The sequence below is a fragment of the Zootoca vivipara genome, chromosome 2 (assembly GCF_965207765.1).
Source record: "Zootoca vivipara chromosome 2, rZooViv2.hap1.1, whole genome shotgun sequence".
NCBI lineage: Eukaryota > Metazoa > Chordata > Lepidosauria > Squamata > Lacertidae > Zootoca > Zootoca vivipara.
This window is the reverse complement of record NC_142584.1, coordinates 9,991,625-10,013,009: the sequence shown is the minus strand read 5'-3', so window position 1 is coordinate 10,013,009 and position 21,385 is coordinate 9,991,625. Positions and strand designations below refer to the sequence as shown.

Below are 21,385 nucleotides of genomic sequence, written 5' to 3'. Positions count from 1 at the left end.
GAAATATTCCCTCCGCCGCCTCCACCCACTTCCTGCTGCATCTGCTCCATATTAATTAGCGCAATTAGCGGTGCTCTGGGCTCCCCAAACGAACCTGCTAGGCAGCTAGAGGGTAGCAATGCTATGTTACTGCTGTTGCCTCCACGGATGGTGCTGGGTGAGAGGGAGAGGAGGAGGGAAGGGTGCAGTGTGTTTTTGAAGTAACTGGTTAGGCTCCTCAATGAGGCGCCACAGGATTCGGGGGGCTTTGTGTGAACACCAGAACCTGTGAAGATGCAACACTGCCAGGCAGAAATATCAGACAGAGACAGACAGACAGGCAGGCAGGCAGACAGACGTGAGGATCCCTCATAGACATGTGACAAGCAAGGGCCTGTTTTGCCTTATCTGTGGAAATCCAGGCTAGCTCCATCCACCACAAGTTTGGCTGCCAATTGTCTGTGGGCCAGTATCATACCCTCCAATATTTCTCCGATGAAAATAGGGACATCCTATTCCATCATCATCAATTTTATTTTTTTATACCCTGCCCACCTGACCAGGTGCCTCAGCCACTCCTGGTACCTTCCAACATATAAAAACATAATAAAACATTAAACATTATAAACTTCCCTATACAGGGCTGCTTTCAGATGCCTTCTCTAGAGTCATATAAGGAAGGTGCTGTTTAAGGGACTTGGGTCCCAAGCCATTTAAGGCTTTTGTTGTCGTTTAGTCGTTTAGTCGTGTCCGACTCTTCATGACCCCATGGACCATAGCACGCCAGGCACTCCTGTCTTCCACTGCCTCCCACAGTTTGGTCAAACTCATGTTGGTAGCTTCGAGAACACTGTCCAACCATCTCATCCTCTGTCGTCCCCTTCTCCTTGTGCCCTCCATCTTTCCCAACATCAGGGTCTTCTCCAGGGAGTCTTCTCTTCTCATGAGGTGGCCAAAGTATTGGAGCCTCAGCTTCACAGTCTGTCCTTCCAGTGAGCACTCAGGGCTGATTTAAGGCTTTATATGCCACTATTACGAACACCTTGCATTGGGCCTAGTAATTCAATGGCAGCCAGCGTGACGTTTTCAAGACCTGTGGCAGCACATGGCCCTATCAGGCTGCCTCACTTACCAGCCGCACTCTACCTGCCGAGTCTGGAGTGGACCATCTTCAAGGGCAGCCCCACTTACCATCCATTACAGTAGTCCAGCACCTTGCTAGGCAAGACTCTACAAAGGCTGGGCCTACCGTCAGGCAGAGTGAAGCAGCTGCCTCTGGGTCAGGGAATGGCAGCGAGGTGTTGAGAAGGCATAGGAACCTGCCTGCCCCATGCTGAGTCAGACCACAGGCCTATCTGTCTCAGTATTGTCTACACTGACTGGCAGCAGCCATCCAGGTTTTTAAACAGAAGTGCCTCCCAGCCCAATCTGGAGATGCTGGGGGTTGAACTTGGGGTGCTCTGCATGCAAGGCAAATGCTCTACCAGTTGGATAGCAGGCTGCCTTCAGGTGCAGGGCCAGTCGCTTTTGTCAGTATTGAAGTCAGGTTGAACTGCCAGTCAAGGCAGCTTCTCTACATGAAACTGCATGGGAAAGGGCATCCTAGTCTTAGCCTTAGGCTTTAGCATCTCTTGGGCCTGGCCTGCTCCTCCTTCACCATCACCTCTCTCTCTTTCTCTCTCACACATCAGCACCATTAACTATTTCACCTCAAGAAAATGTCTCAGGTGGAGCACAGCTGCCACCTTTAATGTGCATGATTGTCCCCCAAATAATCCTGGGAACTGCAGTTTGTGAAGAGTGTTGGGTATTGCCACTCAGGGGTAAACTACAGTTCCCAGGATTCCTGTTAAATGTATGGCATGTACACACAGCCCACCATCTCCCAAATGTCTTCTTCTTCTTTGGCGATCACTCGTAGCCGAGTAAGATTGTCTTCCATAAACACGATTTTAACAATGGGTCCGTAAGTGACTGTGGAGGCCAATTCTGGATCCACACGTCCTTCCACAGTGGGGACATTGGTTTCCAGGCGGGAGTTAATCACGGTGTGGATTTGCCAAGCGTGCCTTCCTCTTAGCACGTTTCTCCCTTGCGTCCTGAGATCAAGTTTATTCAAAGCCCATGACACCTTTGGTAAAGGCTGTTCTCCAACGGGAGCGCTCGCAGGCCAGGGTTTCCCAGTTTATACTACATTTTTTAATGATTTGCCTTGAGACAGTCCTTAAACCTCTTTTATTGACCACCAGCATTACGCTTTCCATTTTTAAGTTGCTTTGGAAGACGATTATCAGGCATCCGACCAGTTCAACGAAGTTGATGTTGAAGAGTCATTGCTTCAACACTGGTGATCTTTGCTTCTTCCAGTACACTTTGCTTCTTCCAGTACCTGTCTTCGCAAGTGATGTGAAAAAAAATTCGGAGACACTGCTGATGGAATCTTTTGAGGAGTTGGAGATGGCGTTTATAAGTGGTCCATGTTTCACAAGCATATAGTAAGGTAAGCACAGGCTGCACCACAACAGCCACTTTATCTGGAACTGTCTTCCTTTGTTCACACTTGACAACAATGTTGCATACCTGCCAAGTTGCTGTCGGAGAAATAAGGGACCGGGCGGAAGTAGCAGACCAGAAGTAGCGCTGCCGCCATTTTGGAACTGGGCGGAGCATGCTCAGAAGTGACTTTTGATGCTGCTTTGCCCAGTTCCAAAATGGCCGCCACGCCAGAAGTCGCACTGCAGCCATTTTGGAACTGGGCAGAGCAGCATCAAAAGTCGCTTCTGAGCATGCTCCGCCCAGTTCCAAAATGGCCGCCGCGCCAGAATAAACTGGGGAAAAACAAAAAAATCCATTTTTTCAGCTAGGAACAGCTGGAAAAACGGGGATTTCCCGGGGAATACGGGAGATTTGGCAGCTATGCAATGTTGTGGTAGAGATGTAGGGGATTGAAGTTTGTATGCAAACCACATGCTCTGCCACTGAGCTACTGCCTTTCCCTGCTATTTGTGTTCATCTCCTCCACATGCTTGCCCAAAAATCCCCCCCCCCCCGTGGTAATCCTACTCAGACACAACAACCACAAATTCCCATTCAGGAATTTCTGGGGATTCCAGTCAGTTCTTTCCTATTAGTTCATTCATGCCCCCTGCAATTTCCCTGAACTCTGGCACAGACATACCACAAACACGCACACAAACCATGTACTCAGGAAACTGGCTTCTTTTAAAGAGCAATCTGCTAGCAAGAAAATGCCTCCCACTTTTGCTGAAGCATGCTTTCCTGTGCCCCAGGCAATGAGCACTAATGAACTCAGCGCTGAATGCGGAATTAACTAATGCATTGTCTCTCCAAATATCTAACCAGTGACCTCAAACCACAAAGCTTGGAAAGGAAAAGGAGCGCATTGCAAATTGTGGAAGAGGTAGCGGTGCAATGACAGAGGAGGGAGGAGAGAGAAGCTGAAAAGCTTCTGCCCTGCAGTCCCAATGGCTGCTTTAAATTAAGGCACTAGTCCATCTAGCACAGTATCACCTACTCTGACAGGCAGCAGTTCTCCAAAGCATCTCAGGGAGGGATCCTTCCCCAAATGGCGCCCGGCCTTGGCTCTCCTTCTTCTTGCTTTTGCTGCTTATTTGCCAGCCCTCTCCAAGTGAGCAAGCCATGAGAAGAGCAAGGAGGAGAAGGAAGGGGTGGGAGGAGGAGGTGGAGGATCCCTGCATGCTTTGTTCCCTGGCTGGCAGGTGGTTGTAGATTGGACCCAGAGAGAGAGGCAAGTGGGGGGGGGGAGTGAGTATCACCAACGGTAAGGAGGAATCGCAGGGTTGGAGGCCAACTCACCCAAACCCTCTCTGTTTTGCCTCCTGCAAAACTAAGAGCGCAATCCCCTTTCAACAATGCAGGCTACGTCTTACCACGAGGAAACTTCTCTGGATATTTACCCGAATTCTGCTTCAGTGCTGGTTCTAGTCCTGCCATCCAACCAACAGATTTGCAGTCTGCTCCATCTTCTGCACTGACAGCCTTTTAGGCACTTGGAAGACCATTAGCACATCTTCCCCTATTATGTCCCCCACCAAGAGGCAGGCAGGCATGTTCTGCGTAATCCACTGAGAGCAACTTGACAGACACACCCACACTAAGGAGCTGTACTGTACAGAAGACCCTCCTTGCTGGCAACAGTCCTTTTTAATGCAATTCTGCTCTGCTTTGTCATGGCAAAGGGATAATTTGCTAAAGAAAATTCCTTCAGTAGCACCTTAAAGACCAACTAAGTTTTTATTTTGGTATGAGCTTTCGTGTGCATGCACACTTCTTCAGATACACTGAGACAGAAGCCACCAGACCCTTATGTATATTCAGAGGGTGGGGGTGATGGGAATGGGTGATGGGCTGATGGGAGTGGTAAACCTGTTGATGGCTGTTAACGACTGTTAATGACTGCAAAGGTCTTGCGGGGGGGGGGCAAGGGCTGAGGTGCTAAGGAAAGCTTGATCATGTATAATGAGATAAGAATCCTATGTCTTTGTTCATTCCAGGTGGCTCCATGGTTTTAAGCTTGCTAATGAGTTGCAATTCAGCAACTTCTCTTTCCAGTCTGTTTCTGAATTTTTTCTGTAATAAAACGGCTGCTTTGAGATCTTGTATAGAATGTCCTGGGAGATTGAAGTGTTCTCCTACTGGTTTCTCTGTTGTGGTTCCTGATGTCAGATTTGTGTCCATTTATCCTTTGGCGTAGGGTTTGGCCTGTTTGTCCAATATAGAGAGCTGAAGGGCACTGTTGGCATTTGATGGCATACACAATGTTAGAAGATGAGCAATTAAATAGTCCTGAGATGGTATGTTGGATGTTGTTGGGGCCAGTAATGGTGTTGTCTGGGTGTATGTGGCAGCAAAGTTGGCATCTGGGTTTATTGCAGGCTCTGGTACCAGTGTCCATGTTAAGTCTGGTGGTTGTATTGTTGTGGGTGAGGAGTTGTTTAAGATTGGGTGGCTGTCTGTAGGCAATGAAAGGTCTTCCTCCCAGAGCTTGAGAAAGAGAGCTGTCATTGTCCAGGAGAGGTTGTAGATCTCTGATGATGCGTTGTACTGTTTTAACTTGTCCTACTTTAGGCTTGCCCTATAATGAAGAGGCCTGTGGTGTGACAGGCAAAACTTCTCCCAATGTTCACCATAGCAAGCACCTGCTATAAGCATAAGCTGAGCACTGGGGTGACAAACAGAGCAGTTGTGCACATGGGCTCAAGATGACCTGCTAGAATGGCCTATTGTGAACTGAGCAACCGCAGCATAGGCTAAAGCATCACAATCCAGTTGCAGAGCCCCCACCTGTCTGAAGCATTGCAAGACTAGTCAGTCAAGGTTGAGCCACTAAAATCTGTGCCACCTTTGCCCTAGATTGGGTATGATGGGGAAGCTTTGGCCCTCCAGATGCTGCTGAACTACAACGCCCAAACACAAGTGAGTGAGAAGATTTTATTCTAAACAGCGAGCAATATATACATTACCAAGCAACACTTCAACCTGCCACTAGGAAGCCCTCAAGAAGTGGTGAAGTGACTCCCCCAGGTAGTCTCAGTTTTTGCACAGCCCCACGGCCGATAGTCTGTGCACGAGGTTCTCAGCTCTCTGCCCCAAAACCATCTGATTTATAGATTATTGACAGCTAGCCTGTATGGCTTGCCCAACTGCCTACGTGCAGGTCATTCATAAGTCACCCTCTTCCCAGTGCTTCTACAATAAGAAGGTCAGAAAGTACCCATCACTATCGCTTCTTCCTTCTACCAGATTATACATTAAAGGCTGCTCTCAGCCATCAAAGAACTTTAACAAGAGATAGAGAGGGGAAGTAAACAGAGGCAGGAAGAGATGACCATGCTAGATCAACTAACTCCTAGAAATTACAATTATCTTCTGGAGAGATTGCCCATACACCATCATCCCTGGCCATTGACCATACATGCTGGAGCTGATGTCGAGTTGTAGTTCAACATTTGGAGGGCCAGAGTTTCCTCACTCATGTCCTACATGCAATATTAGAATCCCTCTTTCTGTTAGCCAATTCCCAGATCCCTCTTTGTCCCAGCGCACTCCAACCCTTCTCACCTCCTCCCTCCACCTCCTTTTCATCTCCCTTTAAACAAAATAAGCGAATGGCAAGCGAGAATCCCAACCAGGCAGCTATGAAACAGGGCAAGTGGAAAGACAATAGAGGCTGGATCTAGACCAGGGGTCCCCAAACTAAGGCCCGGGGGCCAGATGTGGCCCAATCGCCTTCTAAATCCGGCCCGCGGACGGTCCAGGAATCAGCATGTTTTTACATGAGTAGAATGTGTCCTTTTATTTAAAATGCATCTCTGGGTTATTTGTGGGGCATGGGAATTTGTTCATATTTTTTTCCAAAATATAGTCTGGCCCCCCACAAGGTCTGAGGGACAGTGGACCAGCCCCCTGCTGAAAAACTTTGCTGACCCCTGATCTAGACACATCAAATAAGTGTTTCTATTAAATGCGTTGCAAACTTTGCATAAGAAATCAGGTTAGCAAAAACGGAACTACACAGTGCCATCTGGTGTCACAACGTTAGAATGCATAAACAACGCATATAAAGCGCTTTTTCTTTGCCAACGTAGCTGAGCCCAGAGTCTAGCACATTGATGGCCAAACTTGGCCCTCCGGCTGTTTTGGGACTACAATTCCCATCACCCCTGACCACTGGTCCTGTTAGCTAGGGATGATGGGAGTTGTAGTCCCAAAACAGCTGGAGGGACAAGTTTGGCCATCACTGGTCTAGCAGCACAAAGAGCCATTATGAGGTCACGGGGGTTCCACAATGCCATCAGCAGGCAGAAGTGCCCAGGCAGGCAGGTAAACAGGCAAGGAGAGGATCCTGGGCCATGTGCACCTGTATCCATGAATAGCCCCCATGCCTATGGCGCCGGGGGGCAGGGGATGAAGGTCGCAGAGCCCAAAGGTCTTGTGTCTCAGCTCCTAGGGAGCTGGTTACGAGCCATCCGGTAAGTTATAATGCCAGAAACTCAGAGTCAGCCTCTGAAACTGACAGATTTAGGGCAGGCAAGAAAGGTACTTCTTTTTTTTTTACTCATTGTGCTTTTAACTTATGGAACTCAGTGCTACAAGATGTGTTGGCGGCAGCTGGTGGCTACCACTGCAATGGCTTCAAAAGGGAGGTTGGAGATATTAATGGAAGATAGGGCTTTGCCATAAGAGCATAAGGAAAGCCTGCTGGATCAGGCCAAGGCGCCATGTCGTCCAGCATCCCATTCTCACTGTGGCCAACTGGTAAGCCTGCAAGCAGATAGCCAGGACGTTTGAGCCACCATCTTCAGATGCAATGTGCCTTCAACCACCAGTTACTGCTCTAATTACAGGACTCTTGAAAGCGTCTGGCTGGCGACCGTGGGTTACATATAGACCTTTGGTCCAAACTTGCAGGGCTCTATTTATATTCCTATGCTGTCACCTCAAAACTTGCTCTCTGTCATCTAGCTTCCCTCATTCATGAATTGCTCCTCCCACATGTCTCCTTATCCCTGTCTCTGATGACCAGAGCTAACCAAGTGCTTATGCCCCACAGAGAGACCATTGCAATCCTGTTGCAGTTTGCAGAACATCAGACTCAATGGTTACTTCAGACGGCTGCCAGTTATCATGTCCTGAAGTCCCTGTTCCCATGTGTGGAATCCTTTGCAAGGTCAGAGCTTCTGCAAGGAAGAAAATTGGGGGGGGGGAGAGAGAGAAAAGGAGATGGGGAATCGCAGCTGTGATTGTATGGATGGTGTTCATATGGCAGGACACAAAGAGGAGACACTGGGCAAATCCTAAGGCACTTTTGATACAGTTCCAAGAATTTCAGCTTAATTCTTTTAAAATAGGTGACTAGTCCTTGATGAGGCAGGGAGAAAATTTAGAATGTGTTTCAGCAAAAAAAAAAACAAAATGCATGAGTTGCACAAAGTAAGGAGTTTAGTATAAAGAAACTCAACGTCATGGCAGTTTCTTAGGTTCCTATCAAGGTACATGACAATTCAAAGTACAGAAAATAAATATACAGCCGTACCTTGGATCTCGAACGCCTTGGCTCATGAACAAATCAGCTCCTGAACAATCAAAACTCAGAAGTGAGCGTTCCGGTTTTCAAACAATTTTCAGAAGCCGAACATCCGGCACAGCCTACACAGTTTCCGATTGGCTGCAGGAGCTTCCTGCAGCCAATCAGAAGCCGTGCTTTCATTTCCGGATGTTTAGGAAGTCGAATGGACTTCCAGAACGGATTCCGTTTGACTTCCAAGGTACGACTGTATGAGGAATTTTCAAACCTTACTGACTGAAATTTGGTTGCAAATCTTCTGATTTATAGAAAATAATTAAATGTCACAACATTTCAGTCTGGAGAATGGGCTAGTCAATTTTCAAATTTGCATGATGTTTCAGTTCTTCATTTTGTACTACAGCTAAGTCCATCCTAAGGACCAGCAGATCGCCTACAGAAATAAAGTCTTTAAAAATCTGATATGTTCTACTTTTCCTTTCCTGGTCTCAAGAAGCCAACACATAAGTTCTGATGAGCTCACGGCAAGCCCCAGCAAGAACCAAGAAGAGATAGCAGGCAATAGCCAGAAAGATCCCACTAAGAACCACCGGGACGAAGATGGCACAGCATTTCCTTCCCGCTCCGCACGAGAGAACACATCGCTGCCCTCTCAGTCAATCTACACCTTATTTGACAAAGATGGGCGGCTGGATGTCTTCCGCATGCGCAAGCTGGTCTACGAGAGAGGTAGCCACGCAATCTACACTGCGGAGATGCCGGTGGGGGCAGGGAGGGGGAAGCCTGTTTCTGGCGGTCAGCCCCAAACCACATTTTCTTCAAACACAATGGCGAATTTTGGGAGGTCATTTGTGCACAGCACTGGGGTGGGAGGACCACATAAAGAATGTGGTGAAAGCTGAACTATATTCAGCTTCCCGGGTGTTTGATTAGTACTAAAGCCCTGGATTTTTGTGTGGGAAGTGGAGAAGAAAGCAGTTTTGAGCTGAAAAGCAGTAGTGGGGAGGAATGCTTCACCCTTTCCCCCCAGCAACTTTTTTCTGTGCTGCCCGAAAAGCAGCCTCCTCTCCCTTCTCAGGTTTAAACACATGCTTGCAGGATTAACCCCAACTCAGATTCCACCCCACCAGTACTGCAGTGCTATCCTTCAGGCATCTCAACTGGATGGGGACCCGTTTAAAACTGTGGTTTGGTGTTACTACACTGGGGAGGGGATCAATGTAGGGTAATATGTGTCTGTTCTTAGGCACACATCCCAGCGAGAGAAAGATCACCTGGAAGTTTCTCTTTGGGGTGTACCCGGAGAAATCCACAACTGAAGAGAGGAAGGAGTTGGACCAGCAAATGTCCTCTCAGTATCGGTGGATGAAGCGCTCGTGGAAACAGCGCTTCCCCTGGGCTGCCGTAATGAGGGTTCATTCCGACTGTAAGTACCACCAATGCCTGCTGGCTTTGTATCCTGCTACATCCCTCCCACTGGGTGGAGCAACAGGACTCCGCCTCTTAAAGGGACCACGCCTGGTAAATGATGTGTTGTTTACTATTCACTCCTATAGTGGAGCTTTCTTTGGCGATCCTGAGACATGACGAACAATGGAGGGAAGCTGAAACAGCCAGTCCTCCTACAGATATCTTTGATGAGGTGAGATATGAAATAGAAATTGACTTTCTTGAAGTGGACATTAATTAATGATGTTGAGGCGGGTAGGGTAATGAGCTGGTGAGCAAGGCGTAATTAAACTCAAGCTTGGCAAAGCTTGGTCCTAAAATCTGTTTTCAGTGCATGACACAACCCTGGGAAGTATGTTTCTTTTTCAGACTACAATTTCTATCATCCCTAGCTAGCAAGACCAGTGATGATGGGAATTGTAGTCCAAAAACAGCTGGAGGCCCAAGTTTGGGAAACACTGAGTTAGAGGCTTCCACATCAGAGGACATTTCTTCCAAGTGGTGTTGAGGCCCATTGTCCCCCCCTCCCTCCATTTCTTTAATGAAATTGTAATGACTTGGAAATCTCTGCCTTTTAACTCTCAACAAAGGGTGGTGTAAAATAAACCACTCCCTGCACATTCAAAGTCAGCAGATCAGAGAAAAGACTTACTCCAAATCTTCTCCCAGACATTGTAATTCTTATACATCTTTGTGGAGAAAAACATTTAAACGCCTGCCTGCAGTTTGAAATGGTGCAGCCCAGCAATGGGTGCTAGATGTGGTGTTCCCCATGCATGCTTTTAACTCTTAGGACCAAACCAGATGACAAGACAGTGTAAGATCCACAGAGTGGATGTCCTGCAGGATTGGTTTTTGTTAGCTAAAAGCAGCTGTAGGGAGAGGTGAACCACTTCAGAGCCATGACACTGGCTGGGGGATGAGTGGAGTTGTCTGTGTTTTTGTCCCTTTACACCAGGCATCCCCAAAACTTCGGCCCTCCAGGTGTTTTGGACTACAATTCCCATCATCCCTGACCACTGGTCCTCTTAGCTAGGGATCATGAGAGTTGTAGGCCAAAACATCTGGAGGGCCGCAGTTTGGGAATGCCTGCTTTACACTCTGTATGTTTCCCACATCTGAAAAATGGTGGCGTATGGAGGGTGGCAGTTAGATCAGGAAAGCAACAGCAGAAGGAGGAATTAAGCCCCACCTTACCCCAGAGTTCGAGCCCCACCCTGCATGGCTGCTTTACACTTTCAAGGAAATGGATCTTGACTCTTGAGAAGGGATTTGATGGAAGGAAGAGAGCCATGTCAGGGATCTCCTGATGTCTTATCCTCCTATTTTACAATGGCCATAGGGGCTCCAGCTTGAGAGGGGTTTCAGAAGCACCTACTGGCCACAGAATCCTGGACCAGGCGTAATCCAGCACACAATTGTTCCCAGACATGGGGTGGAGCTGAGAACTCACAAAATATGCTTCCAAGCATCAGTGTGCTAACTAGCCCTTCCTTAACGTCTCCCACTCTAACGTCAATGCAATTCTGTCTTTCGCCAGCATAGCCTGCCCTCCCCGCACATTAACGAGCAACAGTTCCAAAAGGCGGTGCAAGAGATTGATGCCGACGTGCCCCAGACGGACAGACACCGGACATTCTTCCAGTGAGAAGTTGGCCCTCCCCAGCCAAGCCGAAACAAAAAGTTGGGAACTTCCAGCAAATTTTGAAAATTCAGATTCTGAAAATTCAAAGGGGGATTTCCTGAATGATGTACAGGCCTGTGTAAAACTATGACCACCGCTTCCCCCACAAGCTGGAATCAGCTCACCAGGTCCTGTCTTCACACATGCACACATACATTTTTGCAAACCCAGGCAGGCAAGAATCAAACCCCTGGAGGGTTGCCACCCATACCTGGCAGTTTTCATTTAGTTTGGTAGGCACTGTGCAGATCTGAAGTCAAATATTGTAATATCCCAAACAGATTATACCCAAACATGGACAAATCTGCCCTCTCCTTCGGGAAGTGCACAGAACATTTCTTCCTCGGAATATTTGGCGTGTAACCACAGAGGAATTTGACATATAGGACTTCTCCAAAACTCAGATCACATTACGAAGCTTTCAGCATTCATCAAAAGCTGGAATGTGCCTTGCTCCCCACATCTGGGGGGAGGGGGAACCCCACACCTCAAAATGAAAACTTTAGGCCCAGGAAACATTTGATACAGGAGACGGGTGATCATATCTCCTTTTCATTATTCGTTTTAGCTAAAAAGCAGTTCTGATTTTGCTCAGAGAGCAATAGCGCTGGTGGAAGGAGTGTTTGAACCTTCCCACTCCTGTGATGTTTTGCTGATCTAAATCTACCATGACGCTGCTGTTAGTGCCAGTGGGTGGGTGGGATTTAGATCAGGAAAGGAGGGCAGGGCAAAGGGTTTAGCATCGCTCCTCCAGGCAAACTAGAATCCCCTCACACACACAGAGAGAACTGTTTCGAAGGGTGTTTATTATTATAATAATTATAATTTTAAGTTGAAAAATCCAATCAGAAATTGTCACTCCTGTTTTGGACCTGAGATAATCAGGTTTCAGGTTATCCCCATGCAGAACCTGCTACACCTACATGTACGCAAATTGCCCTGTACAAGCAGACTTGCCAATAATAATAATAATAATAATAATAATTTATTTATACCCTGCCCATCTGGCTGGGGTTCCCCAGCCACTCTGGGAGGCTTCCAACAAAATATTAAAATACAATGGTCTGTTAAACATTTAAAGCTTCCCTAAAGTTTTGTAGTACCTACTGTTAAGATTCCTCCCTGCTTCCCATTATCACACACCCAGCCCTTTCCAGTTACATTCTTCTCCTGCCCTCTCTGCTCCTGAATATCTTATTTTGTCATTCCTGCAGAGCTTTGAGGCATCAATTGGGCAATACTCTCTACGCTCCAAACCTCTATCATTTATATACAGGTTTTAACGTAGCCTCCCCCAAAGAATGCTGGGGATTGTTGTTTGGTTAGTGTTGAGAATTCTCCCTTGGAAATCCCTACCCTGTTTCTCATATTTTAAGACATACCCATAAAATAAGCCATAGCAGGATTTTTAAGCATTCAAGGAATATAAGCCATACCCCGAAAATAAGACATAGTGATAGGCGCAGCAGCAATGCCAGCCGTGGCAGAAGGAGGAGAAAAATAAGACATCCCTTGAAAATAAGCCATAGTGTGTGTTTTTTGAGGAAAAAATAAATATAAGACATGTCTTATAATATGAGAAACACGGTAATTCTCACTGCTACTGTCCACCAAGCCTCCTTGAAGAGCAGGAATACCGTAGTCGTTGACAGTGTAGATACATTCAGTAGTGCAGCAGCAGAGCCAAAAATAATGCCAATATACAGTGGTGCCTCTACTTACGAATTTAATGCGTTCCGAATGCACATTCGTAAGTCGAAAAAAATTGCAAGTCGAATCCCATAGGAATGCATTGGGACAAAAAATTCGTAAGTAGGAGCAACCCTATATAAAAATTCGTAAGTAGAAAAAAATCCTATCTAAACCGCATCCAAGATGGCGGACGGAGCTCCGTTCGTAAGTAGAAACATTCGTAAGTAAGAGTTATTCGTAAGGAGAGGTACCACTGTATTTCACCTCTGGTTTCAGACGGTTTAGTCAGAACCAAGTATACACTTCCAGAATTAACACCAAATACATTACTTCTGGTAAATGAGCCAACTCAACCTCTAGAGCAGGCATAGGCAAACTTGGCCCTCCAGGGCTCTGACTGGGAACATGTGAAGGAATAGCGGGGTATGACTTTCCCTTGCCAGTGAATAATCCCAGCTAAAGGATTTAAGGAACTGGCCACTCAAAGCTGTCCCAGATGCTTTCACCTCTCTTTTTAGAACTAATTTGGGGTACGCTTATGATCAGGGCCACCTCCATAATACCTAGCGTATGGATTTTCTCTCTCTCTCTCTCTCTCTCTCTCCCCAGACGTGAAGGACTAGTGAATCTGCTTTACCTCCGGGAAATTCTCGTCACGTACGTGGCCTTCCACCAAGGTGAGGAAACTGCTATACTCTACCCACTTCCAGGAATCTCAGTTGATGGCATCCGATGTCTGCCTGCCAGCTTCCCTACTCCATTCACCTCCACCTCTCTATCCATTCCTGACACTTTACAGGCCTGCCATTCATCATTTATATGGTGCTTTTAATTTGCCATGTCCTTTTCAACCCAAACTGTTTCTCAAAGAGGCGTAGGGCTTTTCTCAAGGCAGTTCAGGGGCGGAACAGACCTTCCCCCTCAGGAGGTCTCTGCTAAACATCCCGCAGCCAGCAATGTAGACCGTGCTAGATATAGTGTGTACGTTTTTGCACAATAAGGAATGGGCAAAACTCTGTATGCATCACACTCATGTGTCTAAGCCCACATGTGTGTCCACAGCTCATGTGTATTCATACACACGCTGCCAGGGTTCTTTTGGGGGTGGGGAGCCAGGGCTATTAAAATGGTGCTTTAAATGTATGCCATGGATGTGACCTTAGCATCCTCACATACTACAGAATCCCATCATAAAAATATAAAACTGCAGACCCAAGGATGACATCCAGACCAATCTTGCCAATCCTATACTTCTGTCATAGATCTAGCATACCAGAGTCTGTGAATTGTAGAAATCAATAAAGGGTAGTATTTAGACAATATTTGGAATATGAAGGGAGAATGCAATAAATTCCTGAGCTAGGCTTATGCGAACCAGCTTGGCTGGGCTAGCTAAGTGCAGAGCCATGAAAAAATTATAGGGAGCCAGGGACAAAATCATGAACAGCCCTTGGCAATGCAAATATTATAATAATAATAATAATAATAATAATAATAATAATATTTATACCCCGCCCATCTGGCTGGGTTTCCCCAGCCACTCTGGGCGGCTTCCAACCGAATATTAAAAACAGTACAGCATCAAACATTAAAAACTTCCCTAAACAGGGCCGCCTTCAGTTGTCTTCTAAAAGTAAAATAATTGCTTATTGTCTTGACATTTGCTGGGAGGGCGTTCCACAGGGCGGGTGCCACTACCGACAAAAAGATAGCCTTCCCCCCTGCTCTGAGGAGTGGACAGCAAAAGGAGATCTGGGAGGTAGCGAAGGTGGCAGGAGCATGTTGTCACAGGAAAAAGTGTCCTTTTTGAAATCTAAAGGTGCAGGAGGAAGTAGACGGGATTCCAGCTACACAAGTATATCTCTCTCCCCGTCCCCGTCCCCGGTGAACAGTAGAGGAACATGCTCTTCTGGATTCATGATTCTATAATATTTTGAGCTATTGCCACTCCCTTTATTGTATGACACTTTGCACATGCCATGTTCCCCCCCTGCATGGCTGCAAGGTGGGTTGGCAATTCCGGATGCCAACAGCACTTCTGCCCAGCTGCTGGTTTCTTTCCTCCTCTGCAGACATCGGATATTGCCAGGGCATGAATGACTTTGCCAGCCGCTTTCTGGAGACCCTGGAAAATGAAACTGAAGCCTTCTGGTGCTTTGTGGGCTACATGAGACGTTCAGCGTGGAGTTTCACCACCATGGGTGTTCGCCGCAAGACACGTGAGAGAGTGGGGAGGGAGAGGGGAAAGCACCTCCTCACAGCACCTGACGCAAACATACATTATCCTCTCCAGGTTTAAGCAGTAGGGAGGAATGGACTGTTCTGAAAATTTTCAGGGAACGTGGATTCTGGAAAGCGCCAACTGAATGCTGCCTGCGATGTCGCTCCCCAAATTCCCACAGTCCTTTTGCAACTGCCCCCTTTAAATGCTTTAGAATTAACATATGAATTGGTAAACATACATGTGGCATAGGGGAAGAGGCACAACCATTGCTCACCCCGTGTTCAATTTGCTAGAATGCAGATCCGCCATGCAAATTGCAAAATTAGGAAGAAAGCTCACTCACACAGTGCGTGAAGAGCTGGGGCCGCCCTGGATATTTTAACTGTCTTCAGCCAGGGAGAAAGAAATATGGGAGTGGGCAGTTAACAGAACAAAGCAGTGGAAAGGGACATTGGGAGAGAGGAGGCAGTGGTGTAGCGTGGGTTGCTGGCATCCCGGGAAGGCAAGCTGATGCCAACAATGGAGCAACCCCCCACCAGAGCCAAGCAGGACCATGCTGCACCGCCTGCCTGCACGCGCAGGGCAAGCCCGTCCAGCTGACGTGGCCCTTGGTGGACGAATCACCCTGATGCCTGCGGAGAGGAGAGCTGGGCTAGGCCATGCTGAGGTTGCCCCTTCCCCACCTCCCTCCATTGGTGCCCGCCAACAGGGAGAGGGAAGCATATGCACCCCCAATGCACCCGGGGCAACTGCCCCTCTCTCACACACACCCCAACGCTATGCCACTGAGAGGACCTATATGGTCTCCTTGCTTCTTCTTGCTGGACCATGTGTATTAGGTTAGGCATAGGCAAACTCAACCCCAGTGGCAGAGCTTCATGCTCCGGCACCAGGGGGGCGGAGAGCAGGCGGGGGCATGGCTGGTGCGCGCCCTGGGTGCAGGATGTGCCACCTGCAGGAGCGTGGCGCCCAGTGTGGGCTGGGGGGCAGCCATGATGGCACCCCACCGGGATCGTGCTGCCGGGGGCGGTGCGCTCCCCCCGCACCCCTCTTCCTCCACCAGTGCTCGCCCTCCAGATGTTTTGGGACTACAACTCCCATGATCCCTAGCTAACAGGACCAGCGGTCAAGAGTGATGGGAATTGTAGTCCCCAAACATCTAGAGGGCCGAGTTTGCCTATCCCTGTATTAGGTCTTAGATTGAAGGAGAGAGGGTATTGATAGGCAGAGCTGTGTGCAATTTTTTAAAAAAGAATCTCCTGTGCTAAGAAAAGCTACCGGTAAATTCTGCAACCTGAATAAGGCCAAATGGCATACATTTGCTAAAGAATCTACTTTGTTCAGCTTTTGCAAGTCATGGGGAAGGAAAAGAAGCTCCACTCCCCACCCCAGCAAAGTCCACCGGCCTTGGACATTTTACCAGGCATTGCTCCTTCTGTGCATGTAATGTTTCCTCCAGGTGAGAACACCCCTTTTGACATGTTGGCAACCTTCACAAATCAGGATCTTTGTCACCACCTGTCCCAGTTTTGTCCCTCTCCAGAGAGCAGTTTGTTGAGGGCAAAGATGGCATGGGGAGATGGGGTTGGCTGAGTGCATGATTTGAGGCATTCTTCTTCCCTCCTGCCTGCACAGAAATCTGCGAGGAGCTTCTAAAACATGTGGACCCAGAACTGTATGACCACATCGAGAGCGTGTCCAGTGACAAGCTGCTCTTTTGCCTCAGGTAAACAAAAAAAAAACCTCCTCCCTACAAACCCTGGACAAGGAGGAGGGAGCAGACTGCAGAGATCCCCACAGAAGGGATGGCTCTCAGCCAGCATGCAGAGGTGACCAAATTCTGCAACAAGAGCTTGATTTTGTGACCTGCATAAATCATACAAATTAAGCCCATCCTGAATAATTGATTATGCAGACACAAGTTTTGCATAATCAGCATCTATGTCTCTAAGAAAAACTAGCACCCATGCAAAGACCTCTTAAAAATACACAGCTTTATCTGTGCGTTTCTTTCCTTATCTACAACACTAGGCCTTCCACTCTTGCTGTCAACTTGTCCAATATGTGTTTCTTAATTTCTAGCTATGATTACTGGGGCTGGTGGAAAAAAATACACATTGTGCATGCTCAGAGACATCACACATTAAGCGGGGCGTAGTATTCCAAGGGTGCTAGTGCTGAAACCCCGGGAGAGCGGCCTGCGTCAGATTTGACCCAGACCAAGGAAGGACCTAGAAATGGACTAGAGGGGTCTGTAAAGAAGTGGGCTTTTGTCAGTGTAAGGTGAAAGGCTGAGACCGTCAGTTTTCCTTATCCATCACCTCTTGCAACCCTCTATGTGCCTCTATGTCAGGTGGCTGCTGCTACTTTTCCAGAAGGACTTGGACCACTCTGATGCTGTGAGGGTCCTAGAGATCAGCGCCTTGGAATCGGAGAGGATGAATTTTGGAGCCTGGATCTGGCTGACTCGTAGGGAAGGTGAGCCCTGTGCTCTTGGGAAGCAGGTCCCTGGAGGCACAGCAGTAGCATAAACTGCAATTCCTCCACCTGGGGACAAGAATGTTGCACTTCATTCTGCCATGTGAGCAATCTGCTGCCTCTTTTCACTGTGCATTTATACCAGGCCAGAAATGTCTTAGGGAGAAGGAATTTGGAAAAGGTGTTTCTGGGATCTGGCAATCACTCGTAGCCGAGTAAGATTGTCTTCCATAAACACAGTTTTAACAATGAGTCCATAAGTGACCGTGGAGGCCAATTCTGGATCCACACATTCTTCCACAGTAGGGATATTGGTTTCCGGGAAGGAGTTGATCACAGTGTGGATTTGCCAAGCGTGCCTTCCTCTTAGCCAGGCATCCCCAAACTTCGGCCCTCCAGATGTTTTGGACTACAATTCCCATCATCCCTGACCACTGGTCCTCTTAGGTAGGGATCATGGGAATTGTAGGTCAAAACATCTGGAGGGCCGCAGTTTGGGGGTGCCGGATCTAGGCCAACCTATGCAGTTGTCCCACACAGGGATCAAACCTGTAACCTTGGTGTTATTAGCTTCACACTTTAACCAGCTGAGCTATCAAGCTTCTACCATAGGTTTGCTCAGTAATGTGTGTGGCTAAGACAGGCATCCCCAAACTGCGGCCCTCCAGATGTTTTGGCCTACAACTCCCATGATCCCTAGCTAACAGGACCAGTAGTCGGGGAAGATGGGAATTGTAGTCCAAGACATCTGGAGGGCTGGAGGGCTGAAGGGATGCCTGCTCTTAGCACATTTCTCTATTACAACTCTATTAAACTATTACAAAGCAGGGAAGCAGGTTTCAGCATACAATTAAAGGGCAGCAGGTGGTCAGTTAATTAATGTTTATTTATTTTTGCAAGCCACCGACTCAGACTCACTAAAAAAAGTGCTGATCTACAGGTTTTTTTACTACAAATATCACCATTTTGACACCATTTGGATTTTCTTTCTTGCCTCAGATTGCCTTGACAAGTGAAATACATCCTTCAGGACAATTTCAGTGGCAACATTAGAAAATGATCAAAAAAGGGAGTCAAATTATAAGGTGCTATGAAATTTGAATCTGTGTGAATCTTTGCTTGTGAATCTAATGGGAGAGCAGTGAGTTGCTGGTTTCCTCAGAGGGGGCTTTATCAATGAAAAGCCCCTTTATGCAACCTTGCTCCACAACTCATCCCCTTCCCCAGGAACTCCCATCACTGAGTTCCCCTGGTGCCTCACTCCCAAACAACTCCCTGAATTGGTTTAGGCCCACAATCCAAAATAAGTCTTGGATACAATACAGTATTCTCTGTCAGTAGGTGAGGAGCCCCTGCCAGGCCCTTTCACATCTGTAGATCGGGAGGAAATCACGTTTGAAGTGCTGCTTTGCATTGCTGTCCTGATCAAGAACAGGAGGAAGCTGCTACAGTACCAGGACATCAGTGACTTTTACCTGTTTGCACAGAGGTAGGCAACACAGCTACCTATAAAGCGGAGTTTAAAGTTCTGGAGATGCATTTTGTACTAGTTAAGGGCAGTAGAGGCTGGTGTGGTATCACTGGTTGGGTAGAAGTCAGGGAGACAGACACTAGGTGGGGCCAGAGCCAGGAAACTAATTCTGCTTATCTCCAGCTGAAGCAAAGAAAAAGCAGGCAGTGCTCCTCTATCCCATTCTTTCCTGGGTCTTCTCCTCACCTGCATACCTGCCAAGTTCCGGCCTAAGAAATAAGGGACTGGACCGGAAGTAGCAAACCGGAAGTAGCGCTGTCGCCATTTTGGAACTGGGCAGAGCATGCTCAGAAGCGACTTTTGATGCTGCTCTGCCCTGTTCCAAAATGGCCGCCGCAGCAGAAGTCACGCTGCAGCCATTTTGGAACTGGGCAAAGCAGCATCAAAAGTCGCTTCTGAGCATGCTCCGCCCAGTTCCAAAATGGCCGTCGTGCCAGAATAAACCGGGGAAAAACAAAAAAATCGCAGGGCAGCCGGAAAAACGGGGGTTTCCCGGGGAATACGGGAGACTTGGCAGCTATGCTCACCTGCTGGGCAGGTCTCCTCACTTGGAGACCATGGAGACACAGTAGGGGCAGACAACACAACAATAGGAAGAAACTGGTCTTTTTATGCCACTTCAGCTGGAGATGTGAAGGGCAATGTCAGATGTCCGAGGCAAGAGATGACAACTTTGATACTGTCTACACCAGGGGTTGTCAACCTGGTCCCTACCGCCTCCCTAGTGGGCGTTTCAGGATTCTAGGTGGGCGGTAGGGGGTTCTACGGCAGAAGCTGAATCCTCCTTCCATCGAGCACTGGTTGGCGGTAAGGAAAATTTACCATCAAAAAAGATGCATTAGTAGGTGGCAGGTATAAAAAGGTTGACTACCCCTGGTCTACACGGATGCTTCTCTCTCTGCTGCTGGATCTGCCTGGCCTTTAAGTGTAAGGACTTAAGAAGAACGTGGCTGGATCAGATCACAGGTGCATCTAGGCTAGCAACAGGGTCCAGCAGATGCTTCATTGCCAAATATCTTACTGCTTAGCTAGCTGGCCCAGCTCTCCTACGCTTCCCAAAGAGGAGTCTGAGTGTGGTACCCAGCAAGAGGTGTGATAGGAGTTTGCTATCAAATGTGGGTAGCTGGGCTAATGATTTTGCTACTCCTGCACAGGTTGCAGGGGAGACTTCAGCTGAACACACTGCATGGGGAAGAGCGGCGATAATGAGTGACCTCTTGAGAGCAGGGATCTAAAGAGGACTACAAAGAACACCACCACCCCACCCCACCCCCCGTGGACTTGAGTGGCCCCTGCAGGAAGAAATGAGATCGCCATCTCTTTGGAAGCCAATCTCCAATGAAGCTATAAGCAATATCAACCTAGAATTTTGGCACAGCCTCTTAATAAGCCAACATAGAAACTAGGACACCACCTCCCCCTCAACCCTAAATATCCTACAATATTAGTTTCTGCCCATTTCAAACGAGATGTGGCTCCCACTCAAGGGATGCTGTGAGTTTCAGTTCTGTTTAAAGTTGTTGGGCTTTCTAACAAAAGGCACATGTGCAGTACAGACTTAAAACTGATTTAACAGTCATTGCAGCTCCTCAGGACACACTGGGAACTACAGCTCTCTGTCTGTAGGAATCTCTCAGCACCTTCACCAAAATTACAGCTCCCAGGATTCTTAGGGAGAAAGCCAGGACAGTTAAAACGGCAATAAAACCAATATACAGGTTTGTAGTGTAGATTTGCCCTAAAACTTATCGGCACATTCGCAAAACAAATGGCAATTACCAGTGTTCATTACCAATGGAAAGCACCCAGGGCTAACCATTTTGCATGACGAACCAAGGAAAATGAGGAACGGTTTGGAGAGCAAAATTGTGCCTTGAACCCAGAGAGATGAAAGACACACTGATATTTCTGCAAAATGTCTGTTTCGAGGCTGCGGGGAGGGTACTCAGGGACCGTACAGATGCTTAGAATTCTAAAGTAAATACCGAAAACTTTTCATAGATAGGGAGGGAAACGTTCCCCTCTTCCTCTTCCCTCGCTTTCCCCCATGATCCATCATAAACTCCATAATCTAGAAGGTAGTTTTACTGCTCTGCCCCTTGGCAGTTGCTGGGCCTGAAAGCACCATATTCGCTTGGTTTCCTTAAACCAGGGGTGAGAAACTTTTGGCTCTCCAGATGTTGCTGAACTACAACTCCTATCAATCCCAGCGAGCATGGGCAAATGGCCAGCAATGGTGGGAGTTGTGGTTCAGCAACATCTGGAGGACCAAAGGTTTTC

The 21,385-nt window shown here is 47.6% G+C and overlaps 1 protein-coding gene across 2 annotated transcripts in view; it reads left to right on the top strand.

The window, feature by feature from the left end:
• The window catches only part of LOC118081524 (TBC1 domain family member 15-like), a 176,055-nt gene extending 155,220 nt beyond the window's left edge, over window positions 1-20,835 (top strand). Inside the window, exons 1-12 of one of the 2 annotated variants that reach the window (XM_035108018.3) lie at window positions 6,889-6,992; window positions 7,574-7,690; window positions 8,541-8,776; window positions 9,294-9,473; window positions 9,604-9,689; window positions 11,037-11,140; window positions 13,482-13,549; window positions 14,945-15,091; window positions 16,732-16,822; window positions 17,450-17,574; window positions 18,916-19,063; window positions 20,260-20,469. In XM_035108018.3, coding sequence (XP_034963909.3) covers window positions 6,889-6,992; window positions 7,574-7,690; window positions 8,541-8,776; window positions 9,294-9,473; window positions 9,604-9,689; window positions 11,037-11,140; window positions 13,482-13,549; window positions 14,945-15,091; window positions 16,732-16,822; window positions 17,450-17,574; window positions 18,916-19,063; window positions 20,260-20,311 — 1,458 coding nt within the window. In that variant the 3' untranslated portion in view covers window positions 20,312-20,469. Of the gene's footprint in view, window positions 1-6,888; window positions 6,993-7,573; window positions 7,691-8,540; window positions 8,777-9,293; window positions 9,474-9,603; window positions 9,690-11,036; window positions 11,141-13,481; window positions 13,550-14,944; window positions 15,092-16,731; window positions 16,823-17,449; window positions 17,575-18,915; window positions 19,064-20,259 lie in introns of those variants that run through there. The other variant, XM_088661301.1, reaches the window with a different exon arrangement.
• Window positions 20,836-21,385: the final 550 nt, after the last annotated feature.